This window comes from Cydia strobilella, chromosome Z (assembly GCF_947568885.1).
Source record: "Cydia strobilella chromosome Z, ilCydStro3.1, whole genome shotgun sequence".
Lineage (NCBI taxonomy): Eukaryota > Metazoa > Arthropoda > Insecta > Lepidoptera > Tortricidae > Cydia > Cydia strobilella.
The window spans coordinates 52,305,107-52,320,200 of record NC_086068.1 but is presented as its reverse complement, the minus strand read 5'-3'; the positions used below and the strand labels follow the sequence as shown (position 1 = coordinate 52,320,200).

General features: G+C 40.1%; 1 protein-coding gene across 1 annotated transcript in view; it reads right to left on the bottom strand.

Annotated features, from left to right (window-relative positions):
* Nucleotides 1-8,432: 8,432 nt before the first annotated feature.
* Nucleotides 8,433-15,094, bottom strand: part of LOC134753938 (collagen alpha-1(I) chain-like) — a 55,261-nt gene continuing 48,599 nt past the window's right edge. The window contains exons 29-32 of the mRNA XM_063689925.1: nt 12,692-12,846; nt 12,228-12,343; nt 11,445-11,547; nt 8,433-8,642 (exon numbers count right to left, since the gene is read on the bottom strand). Of these exons, the coding sequence (XP_063545995.1) occupies nt 8,505-8,642; nt 11,445-11,547; nt 12,228-12,343; nt 12,692-12,846 (512 nt within the window). The 3' untranslated portion in view covers nt 8,433-8,504. The remainder of the gene's footprint in view (nt 8,643-11,444; nt 11,548-12,227; nt 12,344-12,691; nt 12,847-15,094) is intronic.

Sequence of the window (15,094 nt, the reverse complement as noted above, 5' to 3'; positions counted from 1 at the left end):
TGCTGATTATGGGAAAAAAGTAAAACAATTATAACATCGATTTATTTGATTCAAGAGGAAGGTTTATATGTATAATTTGTAAAGGTTTTGTGTAAATTAGTTAACTACCCGTGCGAAGCCGGGGCGGGTCGCTAGTTATTTACATTTATTTGAAAACGTGGTAGAATACTTTTGTCGTATGTTAAGAAATAAATTGCATGTTTAACAATACTTACGACATTTTAAGTAAGAAAGTATAACAGGTGTTTATAAATATTAATTTGGAATCAGCAGACTCACCTTCAACAATCACTTCAATTTAAATCTACACTGTTTTTATAATTAGAAAGAGTAATTAAAGGTTTGCGGATGTGTATTGTGTATTTGTATATGAGATTACCGCGTTATGGTACACATCTAATATTTCCATGAGTTACTCTTATTTTCATGGTTCTACTTCATCTCATAAATACTTTTAGGAAAAAAATGCCTAATTCGCCAATGCTTTTTTAACCTGTTCTTATTTTATTCTCCCTAATTCTAAATATCACTGTAGCTAAAAATGTATGGCCTTAGAAATATTAAAAATACTTTCAATGATAAATTGAAATAAGATTTTCCTATGATTTATTTATGAGCTCAAAATATTACAAAATATTATTAGGTACTGTATATACTTTATGAACATATTACATAATTCTAGGCTTGTACCATATTTACCAGGTACGTTACTTTGAAATGCTGTTATTTCTAAGACATTATTTTAAAATTATCATGTATATGTTTTAATGTTTTAAGTGTATATAGTCAGTTCGGTCCCCAAATGTGACAATTCTTGTTTTTAAATCTTAATATACTTTTAAAAGTAAAAGATTTATATAACGCAAAATATTGTTTCTAAATTATAATATGCGAATAAGGCATTTTGCTATCATGTCGCATAGCGATGGGATGTCCTGTATTTATTGGCTCGTACAGCACCTTTTGATACAAACCAAAAAGTAGGCTTATAACTATAAGTTCCTTAACCTTTAAGACTGCCTAAACTCGACCTATTGTCCTCCAAGGTACTGAAAAGTGACAAAACCAAGACAAAACCCTCTAACTTCTGTAAAGAGTTCTGTTTAAGCAAATTGCTGGTTTGATTATATCTCAAACAAAAAATAGTGTACACGTCTTTTCTTATTTTGACTCAAACACATATTTTACAAAAAAAGAAACACTTCAAAGTGTCACACTTCTCATCGTTTCTCTCGAACTTCACTTTGGTTATTTTATTAGTTTTTTATCATGAAATTATAAAAGTTCACAGCTGTGAAGAATGTTGTCATGGTTGTTAACCGGTTTGGACATCAAGTCCAAAACAATTTTAAAACGTCAAATATCCTAAAAGTGTACATTTGAATACCCTGTTAGGCGGTGTCGTGGTGAACGCGAAGCTGCAGGCGCCCAGCAACGTGTGAACATTAAAGTGTGTGTTTTTTTTGTAAAATATGTGTTTGAGCCAAAATAACAAAACACGTGTCCATTATTTTTTCATGTTCTCCAACATATAATCAAACCAGCAATTTGCTTGAACAAAACTCTTTACAGAAGTTAGAGGGTTTTGTCACTTTTCAATACTTTGGAGACCAATTTCTCCAAGAAGGTTGAGTTTGGGCAGCTAAAAAAATACGTGCCTGTTATTTTAAACTACTCTATAACATATACAGAGCCGGACATTTGGGTACCCTTCCTTGTAAGTATTAGCTGTAAAGAATCAAAAGGGGTGAATGATAAATTAAACATTACAACTAGGAATATAATTGTTTTAATGACTATGTGCAGTTGAGAGGTGGCGAAAACGGCAATAATAAAATGAATGTCAGTGAAACGAAAATTTCTAGGAGGTGCCTTTGGAGTGAAATTACAATGTTTGTGTAATATTTTTATACGTTTCTTGGACGGGGTAATACCTGGATTGTGATGATGATTTGAAGATTGCTCCTATTGGTTTATAGTCGATGGCTACAAATGTCTGTATAGCCGTATTTGTGGGTATATTTCATGTCACTAATATTGATTGATAGCGTTTAGGTAGGTATATTTTAACTTTTAACGTGTGAGTCGCTTAACTTCAAACTGATAAATCCAAATGTCAGATTATGCGATTTTGGTATTGAGAAAAGGTACTATTAGGGTAGGTGTTGTGGAGGGTAGATATTTCCTATGAGGGTCGAATGGATTTATCCGAGTTTGAAGTTAAACGACACATGTGATGTTGTGTGTAGTCATGTGTGATCATATACAGTCAAGGGCACATTCCCAAAGTTTCAAAAGTATGTGCACGCTCTTCTTACACCTCAGACAATAAAGTCGTGTTCACATATTTTTGGGCATTGTCTGGATTGATGTTTTTGCCTTTGACTGTACATCCATGAACCACTGCCATTTCAAACAGCATGAGTATGGTGACACCTGTCATCTCAATATAATTTAGCGATTTTGCGTTTTAAGCTAGGAGGATATATAACCAAACGGAGCCGCCACGTCTGTAATTCGCTGTACAAAAAAGTCTGCCAATTTTTGCGGAGGGGAACGTCAAATGTATGCGTAACGTCAAAATAGCCATGTCAGATAAACGTCAGTCCATACATTGTGTATGACCATTGGCCGACTATTTTCGACAGAGGGGAATTCCTGTTAATGGCTACTCCGTTTGCTTATATCCTCCTAGGTTTTAAGGTTGTAGGTAATTGTAAATTGTGTTGAAATGACATGTGTCACCGTGCTGCTGCTGCCCATGCCGTTTGAAAAATATGAACCTACTATAATATGCAAGGAGATAGGTACTCAAGATGACTAGCTAGTTATTTTATACTTTGTATCACATATACCTAATCTTAATGGTTGATGTATCGAAGTTAAGATGTCGGGCCGATTTGTAGTATATAGATATTCGTTCGCCCGATGTGATGAAATTATGATGTCATGATATTTGTAAACTAAAGTCTTATGAAGGCAAAGTCAGTCTACCTAGCAATTAAATTGTTGGGAAGTTCCATATTCCCTACTTTTCAAATAGAAAGTAAGAAAGAAATTTAATATTTATCATGGATTATAGTTGTGTTTCTATACATGCGTCTGAAAACTCCCCAATCCTTATTGAACTCGCGTCGGCGGATGAGAAGTGGGACGTAGATGGGTTGTGATCTTGCGATGACTATGCATTTATTGTATTCATGGTACGAAATCTAACCTCATGAGTTTTTGAATTAGTACCTGCAGTAAGATAGACTTTTTACCGTTACTGTAAAATTCGCTAATCTGAAATCAATTGAATAATACCACAAATCGGACTTCGCCAAGTAGATTCGTACGTACATCATGACGAGTTCACCAACATCTTAGCAAGCCAACATTCCAAAAATATATATACACGACCTTATTGTCAGTGTCAGTGTCATTGTCAGATGCGTGATGCGTGTAAATCAGGGATGTAACGGATGTGGTTTTATCGGAACCGAAAGCGGAACCAGATGTTTTAAATTTAGATTATCGGTTAAGGGCCTGTGAGGCTGCCATTTTATTCAATAAATAAATAATAACGTTGGCTTGTAAAGATGTTTGTGAACTCTGTATGTTCAAGCCGACTGACGTATGCAGCTCGCCTGGCTGGCTTGACCCTACATGGAAATAGAGCCTTAAGGCGGGATCCCAACAGTGTGCGGCACAAGCATATTCAGTAGGTATAAAAATGCTTGTACCGCACTGCACAGTGCCGCACACTGGTGCTAAATACAGTAGGATACCAATCTAATATTTGTTTATGCATGCTAATTTTATGTGTAAGTAATAAATTTATTTGCTATGCGACTCACTTTTTCTTACTCTCCCGGTATTCATCCTGTTTCAGTCTCAATCAAAAGGTACCTACTATTAGGTATTGTCACCACCCCAACTATTACCATTAAAACTAATCTTATTCTAAATCTTAAAAATCTACCCCTTAAGAATTTACCTCTAAAATTTGGCCATGTGATCGTCTAGTCTAGCGTTAGAACCCCTCGAAGTGAACCGCGGAACCCTAGATTCTTTAATGAGTAACAACTATATTTTGGACCCTTAATTTAAGGAATAAATATTTATGGTACTGAAGATATATTTTATTATGACACTAAGGAATAATTTTTCAGGAATATTTTAATAGTTACAAGAGTAGAAATAGTAAAACGAGTCACAAGGGAGCAAAACGACGCACTTACGGCGAGGGCGTACATCGAATCTTAAACTAAGCGAAGGATTCCATAATTGAATACTGAGCGTAGAGAAGGACTCTAAAATAGAACCCCGAGCGCAGTGATAAAATTAATATTACAATTTAGTTAAATCTATTTGTGTAATGTAAATGCTGTTAAAGGCATACTACATATGACGTTATTTAGGTAATTGCAGTAGACATGGTTAGTATGAGGTTAAAATTGTTGTTAGTAAAATAAGTTTAAAAATGTTTTTGGTGAAGTCCCGCTACGCCTATTAAGCCTTCGGGATAACATACGAAGCAGCACTCCCAGGATAAGCCCAATTAATCCCTAATATTTTAGGAAAAGTTATAATTATACTATCACCTTCTAAACGATGTGTGAGTTCACACGTACTGCTTCGCATGCTCGATGCGGGTCAGAAAGCCTTATCCCAATCCAAAACATCAATCGGGTCACCTATCCTAACATTGTAGCCAGACGGGCTAAGACCAACGCTTCACAACCTAAGCATTCCTAGATGATCTGATGAAAGAAGCGCCAAGAATCATCAGTCAATCAAAATTACTTCTTTTTTTTATGTTCAAAAGCTAGGGATACTAATCCCTTTTCCCACTTCCCAGAACTGAAAGTATAGACTCTTTCTAGCCTTTCTGATGCACAAACGAAGCACTACAGTTATTTACTATATTTTTATGAGACAGAAATATCAAGTCGAGCATTATTCCACTCTTGACTCCTCCCATTGGACTGCTCTTGCCTGCCAAGGGATCCCTAAAACAAACCATTCTTCTATTCCAGAACGGTATGTATACCTAAACCCAGCTTGATATTTTAGGAATTTATTTTGTATATACCTTGGAGACCAGAATGAAATATTTAGTACCTCGCTTCTACCTCAGAACACTAGAAATTTTAGCAAAATAAAACCAAATAGTATAAGATTTTATATACAACAATACCTTTTTACGCAGATACATTATAAAATAGGAATATCTAGGCAATTAAACCCCTTGCCTATTACACGTACGCTTTTCAGGATAATGAAGAAAAATATATATGTCAGATTTTTAGATCAAGCATTAAAAGAGACCCTAACTCTCTAACAAATGGTGAGTGTGAAGCTACCCTATTCCTAATACAATGGCCTATTCTAGTGTAAACAAAGCACAGATCATACTTACCATAGACCTAGTACTTTGAAAAACACGCAAGTGATTTCCCTAATTAGAGAGCTAATCGTTCAACCGGCCAAGTTGATACATCAAAACTAAACGGCCTGTGTTTTTAATCCCCTCCAAGGCGGGTTGCACAGAGGCAGGGACAGCACTTGGATAGATTAGGTCCCTATTATGTCTATAAATGGCACATATAAATATATTTAAAATACAAGACCTCCAAATACTGTAGGTTTCAAACGAGCAGAGTTTACACTCAATGGCACGCACGTGATGCCCTCGCTTTAGTCTAACAGTTGGGCATTGGAGACCAGGGAGGGAGAGATATTTCGCTTTCTATGTTGGTAAAGAGAAAGCGCCAAGTACACCCTCATCTTGGTAAAAGAAAGACCTCCTTCCATTTGCCGTTTGTCACCGTTTTGGATAGCAAGTGAAAGGCTAGACTACTGTCTGTCTAGACACTGATCTGGCTTTGAATCATAAGAGAAACAAGTAGGAGTTTTCTGATATTATTCTCAAACAAATAATTTTTATTACTTTATAAATTATGTCATATAGATATTATATTTTACATAATCAATCATAACGCAAATATTTGATGAAAACAATTTAATTAGATTATTATTTTATGAAGGCATAAAATGATAATGAAATACTCAGCTCGGATGCATTAAGTCCAAACGATATGAGTTCATAGACCCCATTCGTCCGAAACATAACACATCTTCTAAACTTAGCCTTGTTGAAGACGTTTGTCCTCAGTAAAACCAAATAATAGATATTGTGGGCAGAGCTTTCACTAGACGTTAAACCTTCATTACAAAACTCCTGTTAAAATTAATAGCAAAAGTGGAAACACACTGCTCGATAGTATCAAAGTTTATCCATTACGAAAACAAACATAGTTTCCGCAAAGCCAAACAAAGACACAATTTCCAAAGGCTAACTTCATCAGGTCAAGGACTAAGTCTTGTCCTAAATAAAATCAAACACTTAGAAAAATGAACAGAGATTTTCCACCCACCAGTAATTTTTCCAACACTATTAAACCAGAGTCAATTGTCGGTCCTGAAGCACAAAGTAAAACTGAATTCTGATCCTTCCCTACTCCCTTTTATATGGTTTCATTTGTCGTCATTTCAATAACACCTGCGGTGCACCTGCGTAATGCCGACATGATTCTCAGAAAGTCTGCCCGCATTATGGACGCATTATGGTAGCATTATGGTTGCATTACGGTCTCATTATGGTTACATTAGAATTTACCTACCAAATATAAGATTGCAATTTTCATAATATAACTCTTACGTCCTTTAATTTAAGTCTCATTTTTGTTTAATGACATAAGTTGGACAACATGCACCTGTGCGAACACTCGATTTCTCAGAACAAAAAGTCGTAACAACGTGTCTTTCGCGTAACCCTTATTCCCCATACATAAGATATGTTTTTGATTGACCACGATGTAATACCTTAATCAGAGCCATCTATGATCCCTCTTATGCAACCACTTGAACGTGAAACAGCTCGTTGATAATGTTTCGATAGTCAATACTTTTATACGTACATCATAATGCACTGAATTTCTCACTCGGCCCACAGATGGCGTTGTTTTCAAAAGTTGATATTATTTTCTAAGATTTTGTCTAATAGTTTTCTTATTGTTTTTACTTTAATACAATTGTATTTATATTGTAATGTTTTGTCAAAACCCTAGAGAAAGATAAAATCAAATAAATCGACATTAGCCCATATGAATATTATAAAAAAATAACTAATTTTATTTTGAATCTAAGGCTTCTTAGTATTTAATTGCTTTATATTTATGGATAGAGCATATGGCTAGTCACAGTATGTACATTGTCGCTTATAGATACCGAGATATCAATGATTTTATAAATCAAGTCGAAATTAACTAAATTTTTTGTTGTTCAGAAACAGTCTCTAGACATTTAAAATAATCGTGTGTATTGTTTGTTTGTTTGTTTTGAGCTACATCTGGCCAGTCACACCAGGTTTTCGCGGGCTTGGTTTCCGCAACTCGACGTCATATTATTGCGCCTATTTTGCGTGGTGCAGGAGTCCCAAGTTATCCCGTCATCGCCGACGAGGTCTGTCGGATCCCCGGTTTGACTTATGGGGCATCCACTCTGTGGTTATTTTGGCCCACATGTCATTCGGCATGCGGCAGACATAACCAGCCCAGTCCCACTTTAACTTGGCCGCTTTCCGAGCTACATCTATTATTTGAGTTTTAGAGCGCAGCGTGGTGTTCCGGATGCGTACCCTAAGTTTCTCACCTAATATGCTGCGCTCCATACTTTTCTGGCAAACCCCGAGCTTGGACTGCTGAGTTTTCGTCAAAGACCCAGTCTGAGCACCGTAGGACTGGAAATATGCACATGTCCATGAGCCTACGTTTGAGTGATAGAGGTAGGTCTCCCTAATAATTGTACAAAAGTTACAAATTACAGCGATAACTTAAAAAAAATACGCTTTATGTTCTAGGGTACCTCATTATCGACAATCGAGTACCCTGCCGTTAAACTTTTTCTTCGAAGACACGATGTAACTTTGATGAAGAACGTGTTATACATTATTAAAATGCAATGTACTCGTACCAGTCGTACCTAACTAAAAATTAAGAATAACTCGTCTTAAGCTCTGGTTTCCTAGAAAAACGGTGCCGTCATATAGCGGCCGTAATACTATGTTTTGACGATGGTCTTGATCTTAGAGGATATAACCAAACGGAGTAGCCATTAACAGGCGTTCCCCTCTGTCGAAACTAGTCGGCCAATGGTCATAGACAATGTATGGACTGACGTTTATCTGACATGGCTATTCTGACGTTCCCCTCCCCCTCAAAAATTGGCAGACTTTTTTGTACAGCAAATTACAGACAAGGCAAATTATATCCACCCGCACTGTAGGTAGGTATTTTAAGTCAATGCTCCGTCTAAAAGGGAAGCTACAGCTGATTTAAGTACATTATATAGAGAACAAGGTACTGTTATCAGAAAGACAAGAAAAATCAGTCGTCACAATAATTTATTTACAATATTTACAAAGGTTCTTAAGTACCTACATAGTAAAGCCGTCCTCGCTACTTGAAGCAGACCGGCCCCGGGGCGAACGAGAAGTCGTGCTCGGCGTCCGTGAACATTCGCGGTAGGAAATCCGTTATGGGCAGCCGGTCCATCCGAGAAGTCTTGATTTCTAATACTACTTCGCCCTTGCCAGTCTGCAAAATAAAACAATTACTTTATGCCACTTATTCTGTAGGTGGCATCTCGTGAGGCTATTTCGAACGCCTGCCTCGTTACCTATAATACAATTGACAGTTTAACTAAAGGGCTTGACGATAGATTTCTGCGTGTAGCGAAGACGGGGACCGGGGCAAATAGTTCACTTGACATAGTAGTTTCAGTTAGAAACAGAGCGCTGACGCTGTTGTATCAACCTTGCGTCTCTGACAAGGTTTACGAAGACGCACCGACTCACGATAGGTGTGGCATTCAAACGGTTAAGGCGAGCGGGTTAAATGCGTTGTTAAGGGACTAGAATTTTTAACCCTAAAACTTTGGTGCCAAAGGCAAATGTGCACTACACTATCTAAACAATGCTGCTACTAGGTATAGGTAGCCCTAATTTCGTTGGATCTTTTAACAAACAGTCATAATATTGTTCACAGTTAAAACTGGACCTGACTTAGTGTCCTCTTCGTTATGTTTGTTAACCAAGTTAAGTTTTTAAGACACATTTTTGTCAAGCTCGAGTTCTGATGATGGGATCCATAAGGAATCGACGGAACTCCTCAAATTTTAAAGGCATACGTATGGAGATTTTTATATTTTCATCCGGAAATGAAGCATTTACATTAAAAACTGTCGCATTTGATTGAGTGGAACTGCTGATGATGATCAGAACGGAATTCTTCGACGACGCATAGTACACGTTTGCCGATTTCGACTTGGACTGGTACCCGGACACGGACCCGGACTCGGACACGGACCCGGTTCGGACCCGGACCCGGACCTGAACTCGAACCCGGAAAGTTATAACTGCGACCCTTACAGAAACGATATGCTACTAGATAAGTGGGTTCGGTTCTGTGAGGACCGCAGTTCAAACCTAACCTAAGGTTTGAACCAGGGATGTTGCGAATATTCGCATCCGCATCCGCAACCGCGGAACTTCCGCATTATTTTCAACATCCGCATCCGCATTAAATCGATGCGGAGCTTAATGCGGATGTGGAACAGGTAGGTACAGGAACGTCTTAGCGGCGGCGTAAGTGCTAGGTAATTTCGTCATTAGCCAATAGGAATCTCGTTTAGTTTTTGTGATTCGTCGACCTAGCACTTTAGCAGATGACGGACAGCGACAAGAAGTGAAAAGTTTGTTTTATTTGGACTTAAGTATAGTAATGCGATAGTGGGGCACCTATATTCTTGTTCAAATGCTGTTACGTTTTTTTTTTAAATAAAAATGACTAGTGTAATATTTGACGTTTTTCATGTGCCTAATCTCGACATCCGCATCCGCGTCCGCGGATGTCAAAAAATCGGCATCCGCAACATCCCTGGTTTGAACTGCGGCCTCACAGAACCGAATTGCTATCAGAGAAGTGGGTTAGGTTAGGTTAGAACTGGACCCTTGAAGAACCCCCCGCGGGTTGCTCACCTTGTCGTGGTGGAGGGGCTTAGTAACCGTGGCTTTGTCACCCACGGTGAAGCGAAGAGGCAACCAGGGCCGGCCTGTTTGAGGCGCGGGCTGGCCCGAGGAGGACGCTCCAAGTGGGCTGGTTTAGCCCGCTTGTGATGCGCCGAAGGTGGGCCGTCGAGGAAGAGGAGTATCGGTATTGCGGTAAGCCGTTCTCCCTATCCTCGGCGGCCGTGGTGGGATCGCAGGGAGGTAGGAAGGGGAGGGAGTAGTGATGGTATTTCGATGCGCCACTCTCCCTATCCCCTGCGAACTTGGCGGGGCCGTTCCGCCGTAGCGGCGTTGGTGGGGCTGCAGAGGAAGAGGAGTGTCGGTGTTACGATCTGCCGTTCTCCCTGTCCTCTGCAGCCGAGTTGTGGTTTTGCGGCAGAACCATAGACCTGATCTGTCGCCGGGCGCCAGGGAAATTTCTGGCGCCCGTGGCTTCCTTGTGGCGGGCTCGAGGGGGTCCGCTACAATGCAGAACGGAAGCCGAGTAGGAAGGCGCGTCGTACCATCTGGCGCGCCTAGCGTGAAGGGCCTTCGGGCATTCGCGAAGGAGCCGCTCGTGGGCGGCTGCCGCCGGTGGGGTCGCGGATGATTACTTAAGCGTTCCCGTAACCCCACCAACAGGGCGGCGAGGCGGCATATGGCGGATTTTTTAGTGGGTGAACCGTGGGCCTCGTTAGCCTAGACGGGAGTCCCATATAACCACTCGGGACACCCCCCGCACCCGGTTGGTATGCGGAATGCATTTTTCCCTCCTAACAAAAAATATAATAAAATGGACCCTTATAGAAACGAAATGCTACTAGAAAAACGTGACGAAATGGATTAATTATACTATATCTGGTGATCAATAATTAAATATCAGCCTATAATTTATATGGCATTTCAAACTGTTTTGAGAAGTCGGTTTTTTTTTCTATTAAAGATTATCATAGGAACACTTCCATCGCGATGTCCGCTGTGTCATGGCGTTGTATGCTATCATTTCCCATCTCGCTCGCTCCGCGAAGTCCGCTGCCAGTGGAAGGCAAAAGCTGAAACTCTTGCTTAGGGGAAGTGCACTACCATTTTACTCCTGCCCGCTCAGTCCGTTGCCTCCGTTTCCGCTCATTACCTACCATTTTACTTCTGTCCGCTCAGTCTGTTGCCTCCATTTCCGCTCATTACCTACCATTTTACTCCTGTCCGCTCAATCCGTTGCCTCCGTTTCCGCTCATTACCGACCCTTTGTTGGTCGACAGGTCGACACCGGGCATTTGCATGGGCCGATATGCACTTAGCCGGTTTTTAGGGTTCCGTATTTCTTATTTAGTTAAAGAACTTTAGGAATTACCTTACACTCGTCCTTAAGAAATATTGGTTCTCTGAATTCAAATGAGTTTTGACCAATCAGTTTAATATTGTTAATTTGTGTCAAGTCTGCGGGAATGTCCGATCTGAAAATAATAATATAGATACAAATATATAAGATTTATACATATTTTAGTACCTACTACTTACACATATACTGCATGGATACAATACGTCACCGTATTAAATTAAGACTCGTTTTAACCGCACGGCATTTAACAAAACTTCTTTTAGGTAACTGGTGGTAACGCATTTTAACTTTTAACACGAGTTTCTATCATATAAGTTGCATGTGGTGTAGGTATTCATGTATTGTATTCCCATATGTCCTCGCCCCGCAACCGACGTGGGTCCAGTTGGGAAAGCATCATTACTATCTGTGACTGCCGGAGACAGATAGAAATAGTTTTATCCTCATTTGTGCCTGTTGGGGGCATGGGGGCGGTGATTCGTGTAGACCTTTCTATTATAGGCATGGCATATACTCGTATTACTGTAAGGTGTAGGTGTAGGCACCTTTGTGATATATCAGGTACCTATTCATTACATAGGTACTTAACTGTGAGCACAACCATTAAAATGAATAGGCATTACCTTTGAAATAAAACTATGAAAACGGATTATATCGCGTATATTGAATTTATAATACATCCCGACGTTTCGAACCCTTTACAGCGTTCGTGGTCAACGGGTGGGGTCAGTCGGTTTTCATAGTTTTATTTCATGAGTAACTATCGCGGTAACCGAAGACAATATTAGGCATTACCTTTGTTCAATCCTGGTATTAACGCACGTGTATGTAAAGTTTTGTCTCGCTCCGCTGGATAGAAGTCTCAGGAATCTCAGTTGTATAGAGGCAGTACCCTCTCCCTCGTACGTTATCTGCAAATGAGTTAGTTAGTTAGTTAGAAGTAAGTTAATTTATTACATTTTCTTATGTTTAGTTTCATTTAAATAAAAACTCTTTTCTACCTAAGCTGTTTACAGACTAGAATAACCGTAGCAATCGAGATCACGTGATCAGGAGCTTTTGTTGATTTACTTACCTACTTGTCGTCCTTGTCGAGTACTTAATGTGTATCGCGGCCGATCCATAGAAAAAAGTTGACAATGTAAATGGGCTTGCGTTGTTTATGTTAGAGTGAGATACTGTTTTTTTTATTTTTATATTCATAAGCTATAAATTGTATGTGTATGGTGGTGACAGGGTTAAGTTACCAGTAAACTTACCCGGTACCCGTGGTCGAGTTGTGAAAACTTTTGCGCAGATCCGTAAGCGTTGTACGTGGCGGGTTCTTTGGCGTCGGGATACAGGCAGGTGTAGAAACCCCTGCAGTACACGCGCACCGGATGACTGCCGCCGCGCGCGTCGATCCAGTAATATCCTGTGGATTAGATGACTATGCTACAGGGGATGTGTTTCCAAACTTTTTGACCCGAGGGCCACACTGCAGTTTAGATAAATTTGTGTAGGCCAAAACTTGGTTTAAGTATATGGTTGTATTATATATGTAACTAGGAAATATTGGAAGGGTCTTTTAAGGGGCCCACTGGCTATCAGTCCGCCGGACGATATCGGCCTGTCAGTTAGAACAAAAATTTGACAGTTCCGAACAAATGACAGGCCGATATCGTCCTACGGACTGATAGTCAGTGGGCCCCTTTAGGTATATTTTAGAGCAGCAATGAAACACTGCGTTAGCTCAATCGTGTGTATTTCGGAACTGACAAGCTGACATACAAAATGTTTAACCACCCTCTAGTCGGCGCATGTAAACTTAGATCTACCCCATATCACTACATATAGTATAAAACAAAGTAGCTTTCCGCTGTCTGTATGTCTGTCCCTATGTATGTTTAGATCTTTAAAACTACGCAACGGATTTTGATGCGGTTTTTTTAATAGACAGTGATTCAAGAGGAAGGTTTATAAGTATAATTTGTAAAGGTTTTGTGTAAATTAGTTGAACTACCCGTGCGAATCCGGGGCGGGTCGCTAGTTATATATATAACAGTTTGCTGCCCCTCTCTTTTCACGGGCTGGATTGGAAGTGTTCGCGGGGCAGACTGGCCTATAGTCACTCACTACTTAATGGGAACTACTTGGGGAGCCAGCGCTGATGTGCTTTGTACTTACAGTAATAACATATACTAATCTATGCTTTGTACGACGAGACTCAGCCTAGTTTATTCCGCTGGCGAATATTGCGCACCCGTATGGCACAATAGTACGCATGTGGAGAACGTCGATGTCCAGCTGGGAAAAACCATGCGGTGCATAACCGGTACTATTACAGTCCACTCCGACACAATGGCTGCCAGTTCTGAGCCCCATTGCTCCGCCTCATCTTAGGAGACAACAAGCCCTGCTAAAAGATGCAAACAAAATTGCTTCAAATCCAAAGCTGTTGTCTTCTCAGAATTTTTCGGTCCGCCTAGGCTACGCTTAAAATCTCGACATCCACCATACAATACGGCACAGGAGCTTAAAGAGAGCAGCATCAAGGATAAATGGAGAGAGCACATGGATTGCTAACTTTCCCAGGGCATCCCATGCCAGCTACGATCCCACCCACAAACCGCATGGGTTTTCGGCTCCGAGACGGGAATGGTGTCAACTAAATAGACTCCGTACTGAAAGCGGGCGATCCGGAGAAGTGGCGAGATACACCGAAGTGCGACCGTGGAGCACCTGCCGGCCTAGACAAGGTGACAATCGCTATCGCCACGACAACGAAACGCTTTTTGTCTCTCTATCACTCTTCCATTCCATTAGTGCGACAGTGACAGTTGCGTTTCGATCGCTACGGAGCGTAAGCGATTGGCACGTTGGCTACGCGGCCTGTAGTTACAGTACAGTCCATTTACCACATTGTCCACGACTTCCACGAGCGCCTATGCCTACAAAGAAAGTACAAAGGACTGAGATCCTTTGGACTTACTTAAGCTAAGCGAAAACGCAGCCAATTGGGTGAAGAATCTAGATATTAATTTGTAAAGAGACCATGAATTGTATTAATGCCATACGACTAAATAAAACTTGCGTTTGTTAGTCTATTTACCTCTCTATCCGCACGCCTGTCCGGTATGTGAACAAGAGAGTGCTAAACATGTATACAGGGTGATATCTGGGTCGTGATCCGAAACCACTTTTTCTGACTCTGTAATTGATCCACATTACCATATGGTAGTACATATTCGATTAAAAGATAATTAGTTTAATTTTTCTTATTTTTCAAGTAAGATTAATTTTATACTAAGTAATCATGGTCACCCTAAACTTTTGACATACGTTGTATGGAAAGCGACAAGACGTCACATTGAGTAGGGTGACCAAATTGTATGCAAAAATGTTTTTTTCTACTTGTCATCTGAAAAATAATCCACATTATTGGTAATAAATAATAATTAACAACATCATAAGCTCATCTTTTAATTCTGTATGATGTCATGTTCTCTAGCTATAAGACCCCGAAATCATCCTATATAGCGATAGCGATACCCCGCTTGCACTACGGAGCGATGTGCAAATCCGCAAACGTGAAGATTGCCTTATCGTCAGTGAAGTTAAGTGCGTAGGTAACCCGCAAGACCCTGCAACTGAGCGCGTGGTTACCAGGTTCCCACGAGAGC